The sequence below is a fragment of the Mauremys mutica genome, chromosome 20, assembly GCF_020497125.1.
Source record: "Mauremys mutica isolate MM-2020 ecotype Southern chromosome 20, ASM2049712v1, whole genome shotgun sequence".
Classification (NCBI taxonomy): Eukaryota; Metazoa; Chordata; order Testudines; family Geoemydidae; genus Mauremys; species Mauremys mutica.
This window is the reverse complement of record NC_059091.1, coordinates 16498758-16519395: the sequence shown is the minus strand read 5'-3', so window position 1 is coordinate 16519395 and position 20638 is coordinate 16498758. Positions and strand designations below refer to the sequence as shown.

General features: G+C 46.0%; 1 protein-coding gene across 8 annotated transcripts in view; it reads right to left on the bottom strand.

The window, feature by feature from the left end:
• BRD4 (bromodomain containing 4) overlaps positions 1-20638 on the bottom strand; it is a 207028-nt gene that overhangs the window by 97842 nt on the left and 88548 nt on the right. For 7 of the 8 annotated variants that reach the window (XM_044995162.1, XM_044995167.1, XM_044995168.1 and 4 more), the window contains exon 3: positions 1840-2158. In XM_044995162.1, the coding sequence (XP_044851097.1) occupies positions 1840-2124 (285 nt within the window). In that variant the 5' untranslated portion in view covers positions 2125-2158. Of the gene's footprint in view, positions 1-1839; positions 2159-9753; positions 9775-20638 lie in introns of those variants that run through there. The other variant, XM_044995166.1, reaches the window with a different exon arrangement.

Here is a 20638-nt window from a genome sequence, read left to right as displayed (position 1 = left end):
CAGCACTGGAGGCCGCAACAAACATAGCTGCAGGCAATCTGTAGGCTGTATGAGTACCAAGGCACTCCACTAAGGCCATGAGTATTTTAGCTTCCATCAAGGTCTATGCTAATTAATACAAAATAGCACAGATCAAGCAAGTGACAGTATTCTGAGTGGCAGGGAAGAGTAAAGTCCAGGGTGGCAAATTCCTTGGCTCATCATCTTAATGATTCCTGCTGCTTGACAGCCAGAGCAATGAATTTACTAGTCTGGACTGGGGAACAGGAGGGAATAGTATCCTAACATATTAAACTCCTCAAAATATTTATTCCTAATGCATTTTCTGTCTATAAACCAGAAGGGATATTATTCCTAATAATAAATACCCTCCGCTCCACAAAATTTGAAGACTGGCTGAATCATTGAGAGTGTACCCCTCCCGGTGTCCATCTCCAAAAACCACTGATTCAGTGATTTCAGAAGGAGGAAGAAAATACCCAAGATACAAAGGACTTCATATTTTTCATAGACGTGGTATTACACCCCATATACTTCATAGAGATATTGTTATATAGGATATGATTATGGCATAACTATGATGTATTTTATACAAGGTAAGATATGAGATATCATTGGAAAGGTTATGATTCGGTGAATAGGATTATCCTATTTGTATGCATGTATCATTTTGGTATCTGAAGTTAGGAATGCTGTCTATGCATCAATTACAAATGTCTTTACACCTGGGGAAAGCCCACTAGGTAGAATGCAATCAGTTTAGATGTCTCACTGGGAAGAGCCATTAGGGAGAACAATAGGTCTTAGAAAATGCTGATCACCCACTGAGAAACCTTCCAGGGGATGATGCAAACAGACTCTGGGTTATGGCTGCAGGGACCTGTGACCAAGTCATCTGGTACTGAACTCCATAATAATACTAGTGTTTTTCCACTGACCAGGTTTGAGGATCAAACTGGTAAACAAAAGGATTCCTGCCATATGCAAAAACTATTTAAGGCAGGGTAGTGACATCACTGTGGTTCGTACTTCTATGACTCCCTGTCCAAGAAAGAGACTACTGGAAACACCTGAGAACAAGACTGGACTAGGGGAGAAGGGCTGAGCCCAGGCTAGAGAGTGTCTGGCCTGTGAAAAGAATATCTGGAGTTTAAAGCTGCAAGCAAGTGCAGTTTACCTTCAACAATCTTGGCAATCTGCCTAAAACAACATTTTGGGTGAGAATTTGCTACTTATAACCAGTTTCTTTGGTTTATTAAGCATAGATTGTGTGTCTGTTTTATTTGCTAGGTAATCTGCTTTGAACCGTTTGCTATCCCTTATAATCACTTAAAATCTCTCTTTTGTAGTTAATAAACTTGTTTTGTCTTGTCTAAAACCAGTGTATGGGGAAATCATAAATTGGGGCAAAAAGCTGTGTCTCTCTCTCCCCACATTGAGGGTAGGCGCGAATTTCATGAGCTTACATTGTACAGTTCTCTGTGCAGCACAAGACGGTACAATTGTGCGTTTATTCTCTTGAGCGGGGTGTGCACTTGAGTACTGGGCAATTCCTTAGCTGTGCCGTCCCATGCACAGTTGATCTCAGCATCTGTGTGTACAGCTGAAGCTGGGTGTGTTCCTACCTGTATGTGTGCTGGAAAAGTGCAGTGTGAAGCCTAAGAGAGGGCTTGGCTGGCTTGCCTCACCAATACAGTGTAAATGGAGCCCAGGCTGGAGGGGTCAGGCGGACTCAATGGCACCCCAGTTCCAGGCAGCATCTCAAAGTGGGGGGAACCTGTCACAGACATGTAATGTGTAATCTGAGAAGCAGCAGCAGATTTCTCAATCTGTACTTACAGGGAGGTTTAGCTTGACAGCGTCCACAGGATGATGGAAAGGCCACGCAAACTGGTGTTTCCATAGTGTCTTGAGCACCACTTTGAGTAGATACTGCAGTTGGTTGGTCTGTCGCTTGGGCTTGTTAGGGTTGGAAGTCTCTGGTGGAGGGGGGTTAGTGCCTACAGTATTGCCTTGTTGGGGTTGGGTCTGTGCCTGTGTTGTAGACATTTGTGTAGTTTCTAGTCCATCCCCCATTACTGGTAAATTTCTCAGTCTTGTCCCAGGGCCGCTCTCCACAGACATGCTATTGATCCCATCGCATTCCTCACCAGGCACTCTGTAAGACAAATGCAACAGAATTAACTGCAGGTCAGTTTAAACTGACAGTGTTAATTACAAGCTACATATTGCTTAAATACAAACCAGGTAATCACTGCATACTTCAAATCTACTGAGAATATTGGATGCACTTCCAACAGCCTGCAACCTTCGCAGGATAGTTCAGTAAAAGCCTTCTGTTGTTCAGTAACACGTATTAGTCAAATTACTGGACATATTCCTAGATCCCAAGGCTGAAAAGGATATCCTGCGTTGTTCAGTTGACTCTAGTTCCCCTCTTTTCACACCTAGCCATTTTCTTCTGTCTCCTTATAGGATATATCTTTTATTTTTGTATTTGCCCATGTTAGAGTGAGTTTTTTCAACAAGGAGCCCAAAAAGGAATAGAATACCTCAATATGAGTAGTCTTATTAATGCTGTGTAGAGAAGAATCGCCTCCTCCCTAGTATCACAAATGAGAACCAAATTAACATGGCATTGTTAGCTGCGACATAGTTAATGTTTCATTGCCTTTGCCACTTAAAGCCTTTCATTTTCTATGAAGAGCAAGAACCTTAATTATCAGATTTAAGCCCCTCACTATAACAGTTCTTCTAACTTCTGAGACCAGGCTGTGTTGGGCCAGGGTTAGCTAACACATTAATTAACTGCAACCAACCACAATGTTTACTGTGGTGTAGATGCTGGTTAACACCTTTATATCTCAACAAGTTATACTGAAAATGTCATGGTTAGGTAGAAAGTAGCTAACATGTCAGCTAACCCAAATATAACTCAAACTTTTCCTAATTCAGGCAAATCATATGAGACTCACAGCTAACAATTTCTGTGAAGTGTTTCAATCATATTATTCAGTAGTGACTAATCACTGAAATCTGCTTTGGTGTGTCTTCTTTGCTAATTGTTATAGTTTAACATTGAGAAACACTGACAGTTCAGTGGTATAGCTCAGTGATTTGAGCATTGGCCTGCTAAACCCAAGGTTGAGAGTTCAATCCTTGAGGGGGCCATTTAGGGAACTGGGGTAAAGATCTGTCTGGGGATTGGTCCTGCTTTGAGCAGGGGGTTGGACTAGATGACCTCCTGAGGTCTCTTCCAACCCTGATACTCTATAATTCTAGGATACAAAGATATTGATTATAGCAGACATTGATATCAGACTACTTTTATCTCATCAAAATATGAGTCTCTCAAAACATAAGTTTCTCTCATTATTCACCAAAACTGCTTTCATATAACACCATAGGAAGCTGACAGAGAAAGCATTGGTCTTAGACAACAGTATTACATCCCAACTAGTTATGTGCTTAATCTGTTGGACTAGAAGTACTGACCTGTTCCTAGAGCTCCTCTCCTATCCATCTAAACCTTGGAAAGCAACACTAGTATATACCGCCACATCTCTCAGATGCACAAAGCAGTGTTAGCATCTTCCCTGAACCACTCATGCTAGATCAAAATCCAGCTATAGCAAGATGTTACAATAAAGTGTACAATAAAGATGTTACAATAAAGTGTCAGCTGACCATACTATTGGGTCTCTTCTACATGCAGTCAAGCACCTCATCCACCAGGTCACGGACAGGGGTGAAAGTAGGCCAGTATAGCATACCGGTAAGAAGCCAGTACCGGCCCGTATGCAGCCGACATTAAAGAGCTGCCGCGGCATAGTGTTAAATCGCTCCTGAGGGTCCTTAAAGTGCTACTACGATGGCGGCCAGAGCCCCTGGGCCTTTTAAATCGCTGCCGGAGGCCAGGTGGTGCAGGCCAGGCAGTGCGGATGAGCTGGCTGGGGGAGGCTGACCTCCTGTTCCGCCCCTTCCGCTCAAGGCCTGGAGCCAGGCTCCCATAAAGGTAAGTGTTTCATATTACTTTCATCCCTGACCAGGGATGACAGTAATGACAGGGTGGGTGAGGTATTATCTTTTATTGGACCGACTTCCATTGGTGAAAGAGACAAGCTTTTGTCTCACAGAGCTCTTCTTCAGTTCTGGGAAAGGAACTCAATGTCACAACTAAATGAAAGGTAGAACAGACTTAAGCATAAAGAGTTAACACGCCTTGCAAGAGACCATTCAAGGTGAAATGGACAGTTATAGGACAAAGGCAGGTGAGTGGGTTACAAATTGTTGTAATGAGCCATAAATGCAGTGTCTTTATTGAGTCCATGATTTTTAGGGTCTAGCAAAGTAATTAATTTAACCATCAAAAGACGAGCTTGGGAGCTATTATGCAGGTTTCCTTTGAGAAAAAGGACTAAGCTATCAAATATGGAATGACCATTTTATGAAAAGTGTTTGCCCACAGGCGTTTTTGTTTTATCATTTTTCTGTGAGAGTTCATTTGAGAATGTAGTGACTGAAACACCGCTTTGCCGAATGCTGCATCATCTCTGGTGTGCCGGGTGATAGCATAATGAGAGGGGAACACATGAACCGAGGACCACGTCACTGCCCTGCAGATTTCTTGAATTGGGACCTGGGCCAGGAACACCGCTGAGGAGGCCTGCGCCATTGTGGAATGCACTATTAGTGCCAGGGCTGGAACTTTGGCTAAGTCGTAGCATGTTCAGATGCATGACACGACCTATGACGAAAGCGGGAGTCCTTTCATCTGGTCTGCTACCTCCACAAACAGCTGGTTCGATTTACGGAAAAGCTTTTTGCAGTCAATGTAAAAGGCCAGCGCTCAAATGTCCAATGAGCAAAGCCTCTGTTCTTGGCTACTTGCGTGAGGCTTAGGGTAAAAGAAAAATGTCCTGGTTGGAATGGAACTGGGACACCACCTTTGGAAGAAATGCTGGATGAGGCCTGTGTTGCACCTTGTCCTTAAAGAAAACCGTGTAGGGAGGGTCGGAGGTGAGGGCTTGAAGCTCCGATACCCTCCCTGCCGAAGTAATAGTGACTAGACCACCTTCCATGATAGGTATAGCAGCGAGCAAGGCGCCAGGGGTTCCAACGTGGGGGGAGGAGGTGTGTGTGTGTGAGAGAAAGGACCAGGTAAAGGTCCCACACCAGGACCTGTTGTCTAACCTGAGGGTACAGCCTTTCCAGACCTCTCAGGAAACATCCAACCATGGGGCTGGCAAAGACGGAACACCCAGCTGCTCCTGGCTGGAAGGCAGAAATAGTTGCCAAGTGCACCTTGATGGACGATGCCACCAGACCTTGTTGTTTTAAGTGCAACAGATAGTCCAGGATGAGAGATATGGGCACCTGCAGCTGAGGTGTGCAGCCCTGAGGGCACCAGATAGCAAACCTTTTCCACTTGGCCAGGTAGGTGACCCTGGTGGAGGGCTTCTGCTACCAAACAAGACCTACCTAACAGGCTCTGAGCACACGAGTTCCATGGGGTTTAGCCATGAAGCTGTGTGAGGAAGGGACTGGAGGTCGGGGTAATGAAGGCAACCGTAGTCTTGGGTAATCAGGTCCAGGACCAGGGTCAGTGCGATGGGGCGTCCACCAACAGCTCCAGGAGCATGGTGTACCAGTGTTGGTGAGGCCATGCCGGTGCCACCAGTATGACCACCGCCTTCTCCCTGCAGATCTTGAGCAGGACCTTATGCATGAGTGCAAACGGTGGGAATGTCTACAGCAGATGTTCTGTCCAGGGGAGGAGAAATGTATCTGCAAGTGAGCCCAGACTGTGATTCTGGAAGGACTAGAGTCACAGGCACTTTGTGGCCTCATGTGGCAAACAAGTCAACCTGGTGAACTCCCCACCTCTGGAAAAGGCCATGAATCATGTCCGGACGGATGGACCACTCATGGTTGTGGAAGGATCCGCTGAGATAGTCCACCAGCTCGTTCTGGGAACCTGGGAGGTAGGTCGCTTCCAGGAAAATGGAGTGGGCTATGAAGAACTCCCACAGCTTGAGGGCTTCCCGACATAGGGGAGAGGAACTGGCTCCACCCCATGTGTTTATGTAAAACATCGCAGTTGTGTTGTCTGTCAAAAGTGCCATGCACTGCCCTTGTAGATGGGCTTGGAAGGTTTGGCACGCTAGTCGGACCGCCCTCAACTCCTAACGGTTGATATGGAGCGAGAGCTCATCCTGAGACCAGAGGCCATGTCTGAAGCTCCCCCAGGTGTGTCCCCCATCCCAGTGCTGACGCGTCCATTACCAGGGACAGAGAGGGCTGGGGTCTGTTGAAGGGGATTCCCTCGCACACCTCCTGTGGGTTGAGCCACCAGCAGAGGTACTCAAGGACCTGCACCGGAAAGGACCACTATGTCCAGGCTGTTGCCCCAGACAGTAGGCAGATGCTAGCCAAGCTTGGAGAGGTCTGAGCCGCAGCCTGATGTGCTGTACTACGTATGTGCATGCCGCCATGCGATCAAGGAGCCTTAGGCAACCCCTTGCTGTGGTGGTAGGGTACCAGTTGAGGCCTGGTGTGATGTCCGTCATCGCTTGGAAACCAGCCTCCGTCAGGGACACCCTGGCCCAGCTTGCATCCAACACCTTCCCCCTCGATAAACTCTATTCTTTGAGTCAGTAACAGAGTCGACTTCTTTTTGGTCAGGAGGAGACCCAACCTGTCAAAGGTGGAACTGACAAAGCGGACCTTTGCCTCCACCTGGTCCCTGGAACACCCCGAGCAGCCAATTGTCGAGGTACGGATATACCTGCAGTAGAGGAAGGTTGCCACGGCCAACATGCACTTGGTAAACACTCATGGGGCTGCAGACAGATCAAAGGACAGGACTGAATTGTTAGTGATTCCAGTTGATCACAAACCTGAGGAATTGTCGGTAGGCAGAAAGTATGGATATGTGGAAGTAGGCATCCTTGAGGTTGAGAGCGGCATACCAGTCTCCCGGATCCAGAGAGGGGATAATCACACGTAGAGAGACCACACAAAACCTCAACTTATTAATGAATCTGTTGAGGCCTTGAAAGTCTAGAATGAGGAGACGCTCATGAGAAGGGTCCCTGAAGAGGGACAGAAAAGGGGGAGTGGGAAGGAGGGAGGGGAGAAGCAGAATTGGCGTGAATATCCCACTTCTACCGTGCAAAGGACCCAGCAGTCTGATGTTATTTGGAACCAAGCACAGTAAAAATAGGACGGATGGTTCAGGAAACAGGGCTGAGGATCCGGTACTGTGACTGGTGTTCCATCCTCGGGCACACCTTCAAAAGGCCTGCTTAGAGCCCGATGATGATTTTGTCGGGCCCTGGCCCTGGCTAGATGGGGTGGCTTGCGCCACCATTCCTGCCCCGCTTCCTACAGAAGCCCTGCCTAGGACGGGGAGGAGAGCAGCAGTGCTGGGTTGGGATTTAAAATATTTGCATTGGGTTGCCGGGGAATGCATGCCCAATAGACTTCATCGTCACCCAGGAATCTTTAAGGCTGTAAATCCTGGAATCCGTTTGCTCTGCGAACAGGCCCATGCCGTCAAAGGGCAGGTCCTGGATAGCTTGTTGGACTTCGGGAGGAAGCCCAGATGCCTGTAGCTAGGAGTTCCTCCTCCTCATGGCTATGCTGGAGGACAGGGTTCGCGCAGCCAGTCCAGTGAGGCCTATAAAGGAGGTCCGTGCCACTGCCTTGCTCTCATCCACTATTGCTGCGAACTCTGCCCTAGAGTCATGCAGCACAAGTTCCTTAAATTTCACCATGGATTGAAATTTTATCTGCTGAGGATTGCGTGTGGTTAGCTATCCTCAGTTGGAGCCCCCCAGACCTTCTGGCCAAAAAGATTTTTTTGGGGGGGGGGGTCTTTTGACTTGGGGGTCGGGCCCTGTTGCCCATCTCTCCTTCTCGTTAACCGCCACCACCACCAATGAGTAGGGCTGTGGATGCAAGAACAGGTACTCTTACCCAGGGTACTAAATATTTTCTCCCCACCCCCTTGGCTGTTGGGGAGATGGAGGCAGGGGTTTGCCACAGATTTTTTGTAGTGGCCTGAATTGTCTTCATAAGGGGCAGAGTGACCCTGGATGGCCCTTCAGGTGTTAGGATATCAACCAGATGGTCCTCCAGCTCAACCACCTCCTCCGCCTGTAGCTCCATATTGCAAGTGATCCCGCACAGCAGGTCGTGATGTGCCCTGTTATCAATAGGGTGCGGTCCAGAGGAGAAAGACCCTGCCACTGCTTCATCAGGTGATGAAGACTATGAAGCCAGTGGCGGCACCAGGCCCTCCAGCTCCCAAGGGTCATCCTGCTTGGTGTCATGACTGTTGGTGCCAACTGCAGTCTAGGTGCCGGGAGTGGGTGGCGGGAGCTGGATCCTGTTGAGCATCACGAGCCGACACTGCCTCTGAACCCCTCGGCGGGGACAGTGCCTGGCTGTTGGGGGCACATGTTCCTCTGAGGCTATTGACCTGGTGATAGGCCCACGGGGTCCAAAATGGCAACTGTACAGGCCCCTGCCACAGCACCATGCTAGCATCATGCCTGGACCTACGTCAGTCTGATCAGTACCAGCTGTGTCTGGAATAGTAGGACTCTGCCTCCAAGTCCAATGAACAGGACCTAAACTGCAACAACCATGGCGGTGCTGAAGAGTACAGTGCAGGGGAATGGTTTCGCGGTGCTGGAGTTGGGGAATGGTGCTGCAAGAGAAAAAGAATAAACGGACACAAATCTGACATCAGGAATCATAACACTCAAAAACCAGTAGGAGAACACTTAAACTTCTCTGGCCACTCAGTAATAGACCTGAAAGTGGCAGTTTTGCAACAGAAAGACTTCAAAAACAGACTCCAAGGAGAAACTGCTGAGCTTGAATTGATTTGCAAATTAGATACCATTAACTCTGGCTTGGATAGAGACTGGGAATGGCTGAGTCATTAGACTACTTGAATCTATTTTCTTATAACTATCCTTACACCTCTTGTCAACTGTCTGTAATTGACCATCTTGATTATCACTACAAAAGTTTTTTTCCTGCTGATAACAGGTCATCTTAATTAATTAGCCTCTTAGAACTGGTATGGCATCTTCTCTGTATGTATACATACTCTTCTTCTATGTTCCCTTCTATGCATCTGATGAAGTGGGCTGTAGCTCACGAAAGCTTATGCTCAAATAAATTTGTTAGTCTCTAAGGTGCCACAAGTACTCCTGTTCTTTTTACGTTTCACACAGAAGTCCCATAGGGCTTCCTGACACAGGACATTGGAGTGGGCTCCCCCTTGTTATATGCTGACATATAACACAGACATCATATTGTCTGAGTAATTAATTAACGATATAGTTCAACAAAACCACTAGAGAAAGAACAGCATTTTTTTGCCTCATGAAAGCCTGACAACCGTCACAGGCAGTAAGAAGGAACTGAAAGGGCATGGGGCCAGCGGCGCCCTTTTACCGGCACATGGGCGCGGGCCTCCTGGGGTCACCAGAGCCAGGCCTACGGCTACCACTAGGAGAAAAATCTCCAGCAACTGTGCACTCAGAATGGAATCTACATGAGTAAGCAAAGCACTTGAACTTAAGGAAACTTTCCTGAAGGTAGTCTGCAATCCATTGCAGAAGGTTTCGGGGAGGCTTGCCTTAATTTCTTTCACCACAATAGGATACTTTCCCACACCACTCCTGTATTAATTCGCCAGGCATCAGATAGCACATAGGCTAGCAACATACTGACCCAATCTGTAGCCAGACGCAAGCAGTAGCTGTTCCTTTTCCGCCTGTTTCCCACAGGTGCCTTTAGCTGATATCTCACTCCTGGGGGTAAGTGTGCCAATATTCAGTTCAACTGCCCAAACAGCAAGCAATAGTGCAGTAGCCCTCAAACCTTTCTACTGGTGACCACTTTCACATAGCAAGCCTCTGAGTGCGACCCTCCCCCCTAAAAATTAACAACTTTTTTATATGTTTAACACCATTATAAATGCTGGAGGCAAAGTGGGATTTGGGGTGGAAGTTGATAGCTCATGACCCCCATGTAATAACCTCGTGACCCCCTGAGGGGTCCCAACCCCCAGTTTGAGAACCTCTGCAATAGTGCCTGTGTCCCCATCCCATTCCCACACCCGCATATGCCAGCTTTCACCCTCTCTCCTGGGTCATGCTCACCATTACTGGGACAACCGGTTCAATGGATACTTGGCTGAAATGAAAGTGTACTTTTTACACTTGCGTAGATTCAGAGGAGTGATTTAAATATAGCAAGTGTGCACTACAGCTTGACTATGCACTGACATTGGTGCCGCTGTTCATTGCATGTTTTGCAGCTTAGAATGTGGGCCTTCAACTCTCCCTCCACACCAACAGAGAGACTGAACCAGATTAGGACAAAAAGAAAGAACACACAATGACGCCTGAAGAGAGTATGCATGCCTCTGGAACAGCGGACACTGAGCAGAGGGTGCGGAGGAGCACTCCTGGCCAAAAAAAGTACATGGAAATTAAGAACAAACGAAAAGCTCAGGAGAATGAGCGTGACATGCTGCAGGAGATTATGGCAATTCTGAAGGCCCAAACAGACATACTGATGCATCTGGCTGACCTTCAGGAGAAACAACTTGAAGGCTGACCCCTCTGCAACCAGATCAGAATTGCATTCCAGCACTGCATTGTCCCCCCCGCCACCACATTCCATTTGGCAACAGGGGCCGGTGCATTATTCCTACCACTTCACCCCGGGGGAGGGTACAGACAAGCACAGCTGCAAATACACTGAGGTGCAACAGACAAGATCAGTATTTAAAAAAGGATGATGAATGTGCGTTCCCCCTCCCAAGTTTACTCCTCTGTACTTGTAAGGTTCACTTCTGTCACAAAAATATTTGTTTGTGTGCAATATAAGTCCTTTTTTGAAACTTTATTCACCTTTCTTAGTTTGAAGCACAGAGGGGAAGGGAGGTGGACTGATACGGAAACTGAGGCACTGAGAGGGGAAGGGATGTGAATGATGTCACACTGCGAGTCAGAGCCGGAGCTGTGGATAGAACATATGAATCACATATGTACACAAAGTCATATGGCCCAGGAGGGATAGGCAAGTCCTGGCTGGTACACAAGGACTGCTCACGATGTGAGTTATGACGTTGCTCATTGTCTGAAATCTGTCTTTTGGTAAGTAGACCCATGCTGTAACTGAACTGATGATAACCCCTCTGAAATCCAGAGACTGTAATGGGGTCTAGGATCAATTTCTCAACGTTGACGCTGACTCCAAGGGATGAAAGGAAATTGAGAACCATGGAGGTTGATGTTTGGGCTTCTTGCCTGAATCATACAGCTAGAAGCCAGTTGTCGACATACGCTGACGTATGAATCTCTTAAGGTAGGAGGAGGGTGGAAGGGAAGGCCTATAGGAAGGGAGCGTTCTATCTGATGAGGAAGGCATCACTTAGAGAATGTGGACCGAGTCCCACCCTGGAGCAAAACTGCGGGCATTTGCTGTTTTGTGCGACTGCAGAGAGATCTATCGTTGAGAACCCCCCAAGGTAGAGTGTGATCATGTTCTCCTTTGTCTGCTTATGTAAAACATAGAAGCCACGCTGTCCATATGGATCTAAACCAGTGGTCACCAAAAGGTCAATTGTGATCAACTGGTCGATCCTGGAGATTCTCCCAGTCTATAGCGATCTCCTGTCGCTAAAAGTTCGGTGGTGCAGTGGGGCTGCCTCTAAGACAGGCTACCTGCCTACCCCGGCCCCATGCTGCTCCCAGAAGTGGCTCGCACGCCCACAGGGGAGGAAGGGGCAGAGGTCTCTGGGTGCTGCTCCTGCCTGCAAGCACCGCCCCCGCAGCTCCCATTGGCTGGGAACACAGAACTGCAGCCAATGGGAGCTGCGAGGGCAGTGCCTGCAAAGAGGGGCAGCACATGGAGCCACGTGCCCCACTCCGGGGTCCACAGGGGCACATTGGCCCCTTCTGGGAGTGGTGTGGGGCCGGGGCAGGCAGGGAGCCTGCCTTTGCTCCACCGACTGGGAGACGCCCGAGGTAAGTGCTGCCCAGCAGGAGCCACACCCCAACCCCCAGCCAGCACCCCATACCCTCTCTTGCACCCCAGCCAGGAGCCCCCTCCTGTACCTAAACTCCCTGTCAGAACCAGCAACCCTTCCTGCACCCCAATACCCTGCCCCAGCCCAGAGCCCCCTCCTGCACCCTACCTAAATCCCTCCCAGAGCTTGCACCCCCCTGCAGACTCTGTGGATAAATAAGGGAGTCTTATTTGTTCGACACATGTCGTGGAGATCAGGTTGGTTAAAACCAGAAATCATTTTCTTGGTAGAGAGGCCGTCGCCTAAGGAGACTTGAGATAGAACCCAATAAACTCTAGTGCTTGTACTGGCGACAGAGTTGATTTTTTAAATATATATTTGAAGGCCTAACCTCGTAAATAGAGTTACTGTCTGTTCAGTGGACTCTAATGCTGCTTGCAGTGTCAGTAGTTTCAGCAGCCTGTGGAGGCCAGGAAATAGTTAGCATGAGTTAGGCTAGCTGTGATCCTAATGATGTGAGATTTGTAGAAGTAAGATAATGTGAGACAGAGTGAACTGTGTGAAAAGTCATTACGACCTTGCAATGTGCAGTCTTGCTTTTTTCTAGTAGTGAGACAAATAAGATAGCAAAGAGGCTTATGTATAAACAAATGCAAATGTTTTCTTTTACTGTCTCCATTACTGTTAGCTATTGTCTGTAACAAAGGTATAAATGCTTGTAGTAATTGTTTACTAATTGAGAGAGACCTGTCCGGGACAAGGGGCAACCCTGTTTCCTAGGACATTCCCTCCCTCTATTGTAATTACTAGAGAAAGAATAAAGTATTTGATTTTGCTGCACCCAAACAGAAAGCGAGAACTGAGTTTTTCTTCGACAAGCTGGTCATCCAACTATGGAAATATCATGATTCCTTTTTCTGCAGAGGCAGGCAGCTACAACAGCTAAGACATTTGAAAATACCCAAGGGGAAGTGGATAGGACAAAGGGTAGGACCTTGTATTGGAAATGTTCCTGCGCTATTGCAAATTGGAGAAACTTCCAATGTGAGGAATGGACCGTTATATGAAAATACACATCCTGGAGGTTGAGGGCTGAGAACCAATCCCCCTTTGTAGCACTGGAATTATGGTACATGGTGTGACCATTTTGAATCACTGTCTCTTCACAAACTTGTTGATTCGTCGTAGGTCAAGAACAGGTCTCCACCTTCCTGTTTTTTTTTCTGCTTACAGGACTTCGAGCGAAATATCCAGTGAACTCGCAACTCTCTTACAGAGGTCTCGGAATTGCTTGAAATAATCTCCTGTGTTAGGAGGATGGGACAGGATAGTGTCATCAGGCGAAGATGAGAAGTGAGCCTCAGGTGCGGTGTCCTGGTCAGAGAATTTCTCCTCCTCTTCAGCCCTGTTCTGTAAGTTCAGATGGTCCCTGTGCCGTTGATAAGGGTGAATGTGTGCTCTCTCTGGGTGGGCTGATAGGTCTGTATTGTTGCTGCTGTGGCGGGTAAGCCGTTCCTGGGTTCCAAAACGGCCACCGTGGAAAGAAGGGCACAGGTGGCATCCAGGGGTGTCACTTTGGGTCAACTAGGTAGCCCTTGTGCGCAGGAACTGATTTAACAGGAGCACTCACAGGAGAGGAATGCTGTGGAGAGTGAAGAACATCTTCATCATTGCTCGAAAATGGCGGACCAGAAAGACATGGAGAGGTGGGTTGACTTGGTATTGAGTGTTCCTGAGGTACCGAGAATGGGAGACTCTAGCAGCAAGGTGTCAATGGCATTGGTACCGCCGGCATCATAGGAATTGGTACCAAATGTTGCAATCTGCTCATCGGTGCCATTGTGCGCCCCCAGGTGCGTGGTGCCTTCACTAGGTGGTGCCATCATCTGCAGAAGTGCTGAGACTCTCGGTACTGGGTGTTTGACCAGCTCCGCCAGTACTGCAGTATGGGGTTTCAGTGTTCCCTTGCTGCCTGGGTCAGAGCTCAGCCGCTTGGCATCTTTTGTTTTCTTGGCACCAACAGTGCCAGATCATCTTGCTATTTTGGTGATGGGAGGAGCTGATGCAGTTGGTACTGAAGCTGTTTGCCCGCTGGAGGAGCGCCTTTTATTGGCCAACTCATGAGTCAGGGTCGTTGTACCCTTTTTTTTTTTGCTGCCTTCTTGGCTGTTGGTTGGGAGCCTGGACCATGGAAGAAAGGCCCTGTCAGAGGCTGTTGTTGGAGATCTCCGGCCATGAACGGTGTGTACCTCAAGCTCAGAAGCAGGGTGGAGAGACTTCTCCATGAGGAAGAGTTTAAGTTGAAGGTCTCTCGCCTTCCTGGTATGGGCTTTGAGGTTGTGGCAGTGCAAGCACTTCTGCGGTATACCGGTCTCGCCAAGACAGCAGACACACAGTATCTGTCTGAAAATGGTATTGAAAGTCTGTAAGTAAGGCAGTGTTTGAACTCTGGGGAGCCACGCATGCCCCTCAGGGAGCATTTTCTCCCTGTAAAGGGAGGTCAGGGGGGAGAAAGAAATTACTACTTTACAGTAACAGCTGAATGGAAACCTGCAATCCTATGAAGAGAAACAATTTGGGGGGGGGGAGAGGACGGAGACAAAAGAATAAAGCTAACTAGTTTAAACTAGGGCTGTCAAGTGATTAAAAAATTAATCACGATTAATCACATTGCTAAATAATAATATACCATTTATTTAAATATTTTTGGATGTTTTCTACATTTTCAAATATACTGATTTCAATTACCACAATACGAAGTATACAGTGTTCACTTTAGATTTATTTTTTATTACAAATATTTGCACTGTAAAATATACTATTTTTCAATTCACCTAATACAAGTACTGTAGTGCAATCTCATTATCATGAAAGTTGAACTTACAAATGTAGAATTATGTACCAAAAAAGTGCACTAAAAAATAAAACAATGTAAAATTTTAGAACTACAAGTCCGTTCAGTCCTACTTCATGTTCAGCCAATCGCTCGGACAAACAAGTTTGTTTACATTTGCAGGAGATAATGCTGCCAACGTCGCCTGAACGGGAGAACATACATACTCATGGCACTGTTGTAGCTGGCGTTGCAAGTTATTTCCATGCCAGTTGAACTAAAGATTCATATGTCCCTTCATGCTTCAACCACCATTCCAGGGGACATGCTTGATAATTCAAAGCAGTGCAGACCAACATGTTCATTTTCATTATCTTTAGTCAGATGCCACCAGCAGAAGGTTGTTTTTCTTTTTTGATAATTCAGATTCTGTAGTTTCTGCTTCAGCGTTGCTGTTTTAAGACTTCTGAAAGCATGCTCCACCCCTCATCCTGCTCAGATTTGAGACGGCACTTCAGAGTCTTAAACCTTGTGTCGAGTGCGGTAGCTATCGTTAGAAATCTCACATTGATACCTTCTTTGCATTTTGTGAAATGTGCAGTGAAAGTGTTCTTAAAACGAACACCACGTGCTAGGTCATTATCTGAGACTTCTATAACATGAAATATATGGCAGAATGCAGGTAAAACAGAGAAGAGGACATACAATTCTCCCCCAAGGAGTTCAGTCACAAATTTAATTCATGCATTTAAAAAAAAAAAACAAACCGTCATCAGCATGGAAGCATGTCCTCTGGAATGGTGGCCAAAACATGAAGGAGCACACGAATGATAAACCTATCCTACTCAGAATAAGCTGAAAGGCGCTGCTAGCTGTTCCGACTTGAGTCAAAGGCGGAAGAGGAGGAACTGAGGGGGGGTTGGTCGCACAGTGTCAGATAACTGCCTGAAGCAGCGCGAGATTACAAACTCCGGGGTGCACGAACACCTAAAATAGAGCACCTACAGGGACATCACTCGAAGAGGAATATAAATTTTCAGTGTAAAACAGCTGAGGTAAGGATTATTTCCATGTCTTTCCCTAGCACCCAAGTCATTTATTTCAATCTCTCTGGGCCAGCCATTCACAAATCCTACTTAAGTCTCTGCTGAAGAAGATGGTCCAACTTCATATAACAGATTTAAGTTATCCAGAGAAGCATGGAGCTCACTAAATCCTGAAATCATTCATGAGATACTGTAACTGTGATTATCAAGGCAAATAGTACCTGCTGCATTGAATCCTTGTTACTCAGCATGGGAAGGGGACAACCTATAGCATCTCCATTTTCAAAGTTTATCTCAAACGTTTAAAGGGTTTTGCACTTGCTTGAGCCAGAGAGGGCTCTGTTCTATACACACCTTTTCCATCCTTTCCATATACATAACAAAAAGGATGAAAACTGACAAGCTGTTCAGCTAAGATTTAATTAAATACAAATATTCTTGGTTAATATGATGGAATTGTCTCACAAGGAGAAGCCAGAAGTCACAGAACTGATTTGCCACTTGGTGTAATCTGAATATTGTCGAGTCTCGGATGAGTAGCTCATCTATCTTGTCTCTAGCAATTGACCAGAACCCCCCCCAGAACTATCGCCTCTCTCGTGGAAAGGATACAAGTCTTTCCCTGGAGCAGAATGAGATAGCGGTACCTTGGGAGGGAACAAAAAAATCTTAAGAACCTGTTAAGATTTGTATTTGGTAGATCTACAGGTGCTCAAAAAAAAGCAGCATTTCCCAATAATAGCTGCAGTAGGGTAAGTATAAATTTAAGATTTTACTATGCATTAACAAGACCATTTTACTAGCTTAATTTTTCACCCATAATGCCAGGAGCAAAAGCACATTACTAGACAGTTTAACAGTCACTAATGTGACTTTTTGCACCCATAAAATATTACTCTGCCTAGTAAAATGATAATTAACAATTTAATGTTTAAAGTTTCTCCCTTGACAGGGGATTTTTGTGTGCGCGCGCCAACATGGAAAATAAGAGATGAGACAACTGCATTATTACTACAACTAGACAATTTCAAAACTACTTTAAAAAACTTAAATGGATAAAAGTGTAATTAGGGGGTTCAGGGAAATATTGCTATGATAGAATATACTGTCCCTAAGGGGACCACTACAGTTCAAGACATGACCAAGGAAGGAAGCCAGGAGGCTTCAAGCTAGGGAGACACAGATCAATGAACAGATTCAGAGTCAGCTAGGGCCTGTTAGCCTTCAAGCAACATAGGCTGGACCAAATACTGAAACAGGAAGGCAGCTGCTACTATTGCTGGGAGTAAATAGACCATCCTGTGTGGTGGGTCTTTGGGAAAGTTTGTGCCGCAAAAGTTAGTGAAGAAACTAAGTTTGTTTTTCTTTGATTTGTTCACATGGTGAGTATAGCCAGCCTGGAAAGACTTGCTCCAAGGAAGAGAGATTATGTTTCTTTTATATTTGTTCATGGTGGGATTGTAGACAGCCTGGAGAGAGCTTCACATAGACTGTTTTACTACAATTTAATCTTCAGACAAAAAGGCTAAAGTGTTTATACGTCTGTTAGTCTATAAGGTGTCACAGGACTCTGTCGCTTTTTACAGATCCAGACTAACATGGCTACCCCTCTGATGTTTAGGTTCTGTTTGCTAAAGATGTGCTAGGCTTTCCTTTCAGAGGGAAAAAGACTGAATTATTTTGGCTTCTCTTTTCATCTTAAAACAGTCTTTCAAAAACTTACCCTTGCAGAACAGAAAGACTTTGGACTCTCTTTTTCCAGCCTGCCATGAAATGCTCTGGAGAGACCCTTGATCTGAGTGAAGATGCAGAAAACAATGTGACTGTAATGCATCAGACTGGTCAGGAGAGGGTGCTGATAGGCTACACTGAAAAAAGCTACCTTAAAGACTTGAGTGATTCACACATAAGGGGAGTTAGGGAGAAGAAAAAACAGAGGTGGTTATGGGACAAATGGGTTCTAAGGCTGTCATCCTTTGAAGTTTGACAAGAAACAGTCAAATGAATGAGGAGGAATAGCTGTGAAGGGCTTTGAAGGCTTGAATTTGATGTGGTGGTGAACAGGGAGCGAAACAAAGGATTCAAAGGAAGGAGGCCGACATGGTCAGAATGATGGATCCAGGTGATCTTAGGAGCTCTGTGTTTAAAGGAGAGGCATGAAGCAGCAGCTATCAAGGAAGCCAGAGAAGTTGTGGGAGATAACAGGAGCCTGGATAGGAGTATGGACAGGAGGGTCTTAAAAATGTTGTGAAAGCAGCAGCAGAATGTGAATACTGCCTGGATGATCTGGACCGCACAGGTTATAGGTTTGTGACAGGATGGATGGTGATGTGTTCAGTAACAAAGTGGGGGACAGCTTTAGCCATATTAAAGTTTAAACTCAGCAAAGAGTCCTGTGGCACCTTATAGACTAACAGACATATTGGAGCATGAGCTTTCGTGGGTGAATACCCACTTTGTCGGATGCATGTAGTGGAAATTTCCAGGGGCAGGTATATATATGCAAGCAAGAAGCAGGCTACAGATAACGAGGTTAGTTCAGTCAGGGAGGATGAGGCCCTCTTCTAGCAGTTGAGGTGTGAAAACCAAGGGAGGAGAAACTGTTTTTGTAGTTGGCTAGCCATTCACAGTCTTTGTTTAATCCTGAGCTGATGGTATCAAATTTGCAGATGAACTGAAGCTCAGCAGTTTCTCTTAAAACTGACAGCAGATGTGAATTCTTAGTAATTAGAAAGGAAAAAATAGGGAAACTAGGGGAAACAAGAACTACAAACATGACAGTTGGAAGAGAGGGAGATTGAGCAGTCAGTTGTAAATGGTCACTTTAACGTTGCTGCTACATGGTCCTGCCAAATTAAAAAGGCCAGCCCCAGAATGACATGCTGGAGAAAGTTTCTGTAAGAGAGAAGCCATGCCCAAGAGAGTGTTGGTATAAACTAGGAAGATATCCTAGTTATCCTGGATACCTTTACAATAAAGGCAGAGGTGACAGACTGGATCAAGAGATGGGCCAGGAACAGAAAGATCTGCAAGTTCAGCACAGAAACTGTGGTTGATGCAGTGAGTGGATAACCTCAGCCAGTGATAGGGTATAGAGGGAGAAGAGGAGAGGACAAAGACAGTCAAACAGGACCCCTAAAAAAGAAGTCAGAGGAAGCTTTACCAACACACACACACACACACACACACACACAAACACACACACACTCTGAATAAACAATCACAGGTAAGGAGAAAGCACGAGGAGACGACAGTCTTGTGAAAGTCAAAGGCGAACAAGAAGTTAAGCAAGTGGGCGAGCTCTGAGTTGCATTTCCTAGAAACACAGAACAAAACATTCAAGATGCTAAGGGTAGGATATACTGCAAAACATCATGTTGCATCATCTCAAGTTGCAGTGTGGGAGGTTTAGGTTGGATATTAGGAAAAAAAACTTTTTCAGTAGGAGGGTGGTGAAGCACTGGAATGGATTAGGAAGGTGGTGGAATCTCCCTCCTTAGAGGTTTTTAAGGTCAGGCTTGACGAAGCCCTGGCTGGGATGATTTAGTTGGGAATTGGTCCTGCTTTGAGCAGGGGGTTGGATTAGATGACCTCCTGAGGTCCCTTCCAACCATGATATTCTATGATTCTATGTTAGCGCAATTATACTAGTCAGATGTTTCAAGATGCTTCTATTAACAGCATGAAGCTGGAAAACCAAGTGGTTTAAAAAAAGAATGTGTGAATAAGGCATGCTCCAGAAAAAAGCTGTGGCTCCTGGGTAGAACATGTGGAAGTATAATACTTTTAAAATAAGACAAATGCATTAGTCTCATTCTGAACAAGCTGCCTCCAGGTTCACCCTTATTTGTCACAGTCAAAAAAAAAAAAAAAACAGCTTTTTTTCCCCCACTTCTTTATTTGGACTATTTGTAATCCAGCAATTAAAATGACCTGCATATTCTCTTAAATGAGCTTATTGAGGCACCCTGTGTCTAAAACAATTTAATATAAGAGGTTATTCAGGCAGAAAATGGATCCTCCTTTGTTTTCAGGTGGATGCTGAGGTGTGCTAAAAGCATGGGGACCAGCCCACCATGACTTCTGGGAACTTAACATCCCAACCACAAGCACACAAATGTACATGTAGTAGGTTTTCTTCTGTGCCAATACCCATGCAACCTGGGCATTTTTAAGGTATTCAGCACATAACCTTACAGCAAAAATGGGAGAGGTCATCTGAAATGGTCATGCCTGATTTTTTTTTTTTCAAAATACATTTCAATTTAACCAGATTCCATCCATTTTAAATCCAAGCAAATAGAGGCAACATCAACAAGCCCTTTACATACTGGAGGTGGAGAGAGGGTAAAATTTTCAAAAAGTGCTTAAGTGACTTAGGGCTTGGCTACACTTGAGAGTTGCAGCGCTGGTGGAGGCTTTCCAGCACTGCAACTTAGTAACTGTCCACACCTGCAAGGCACATCCAGCGCTGCAACTCCCTGGCTGCAGCACTGGCTGTACACCTGGTCTGCTTGAGGTATAACTAGTGCAGCGCTGGTGATGCAGCGCTGCTTGTCAAGTGTGGCCACACACCAGCGCTGTTATTGGCCTCCAGGGTATTAGGAGATATCCCAGAATTCCTGTTCAGCCACTCTGCTCATCAGTTTGCACTCTACTGCCCTGGCCTCAGGTGACCCGCCCTTTAAATGCCCCAGG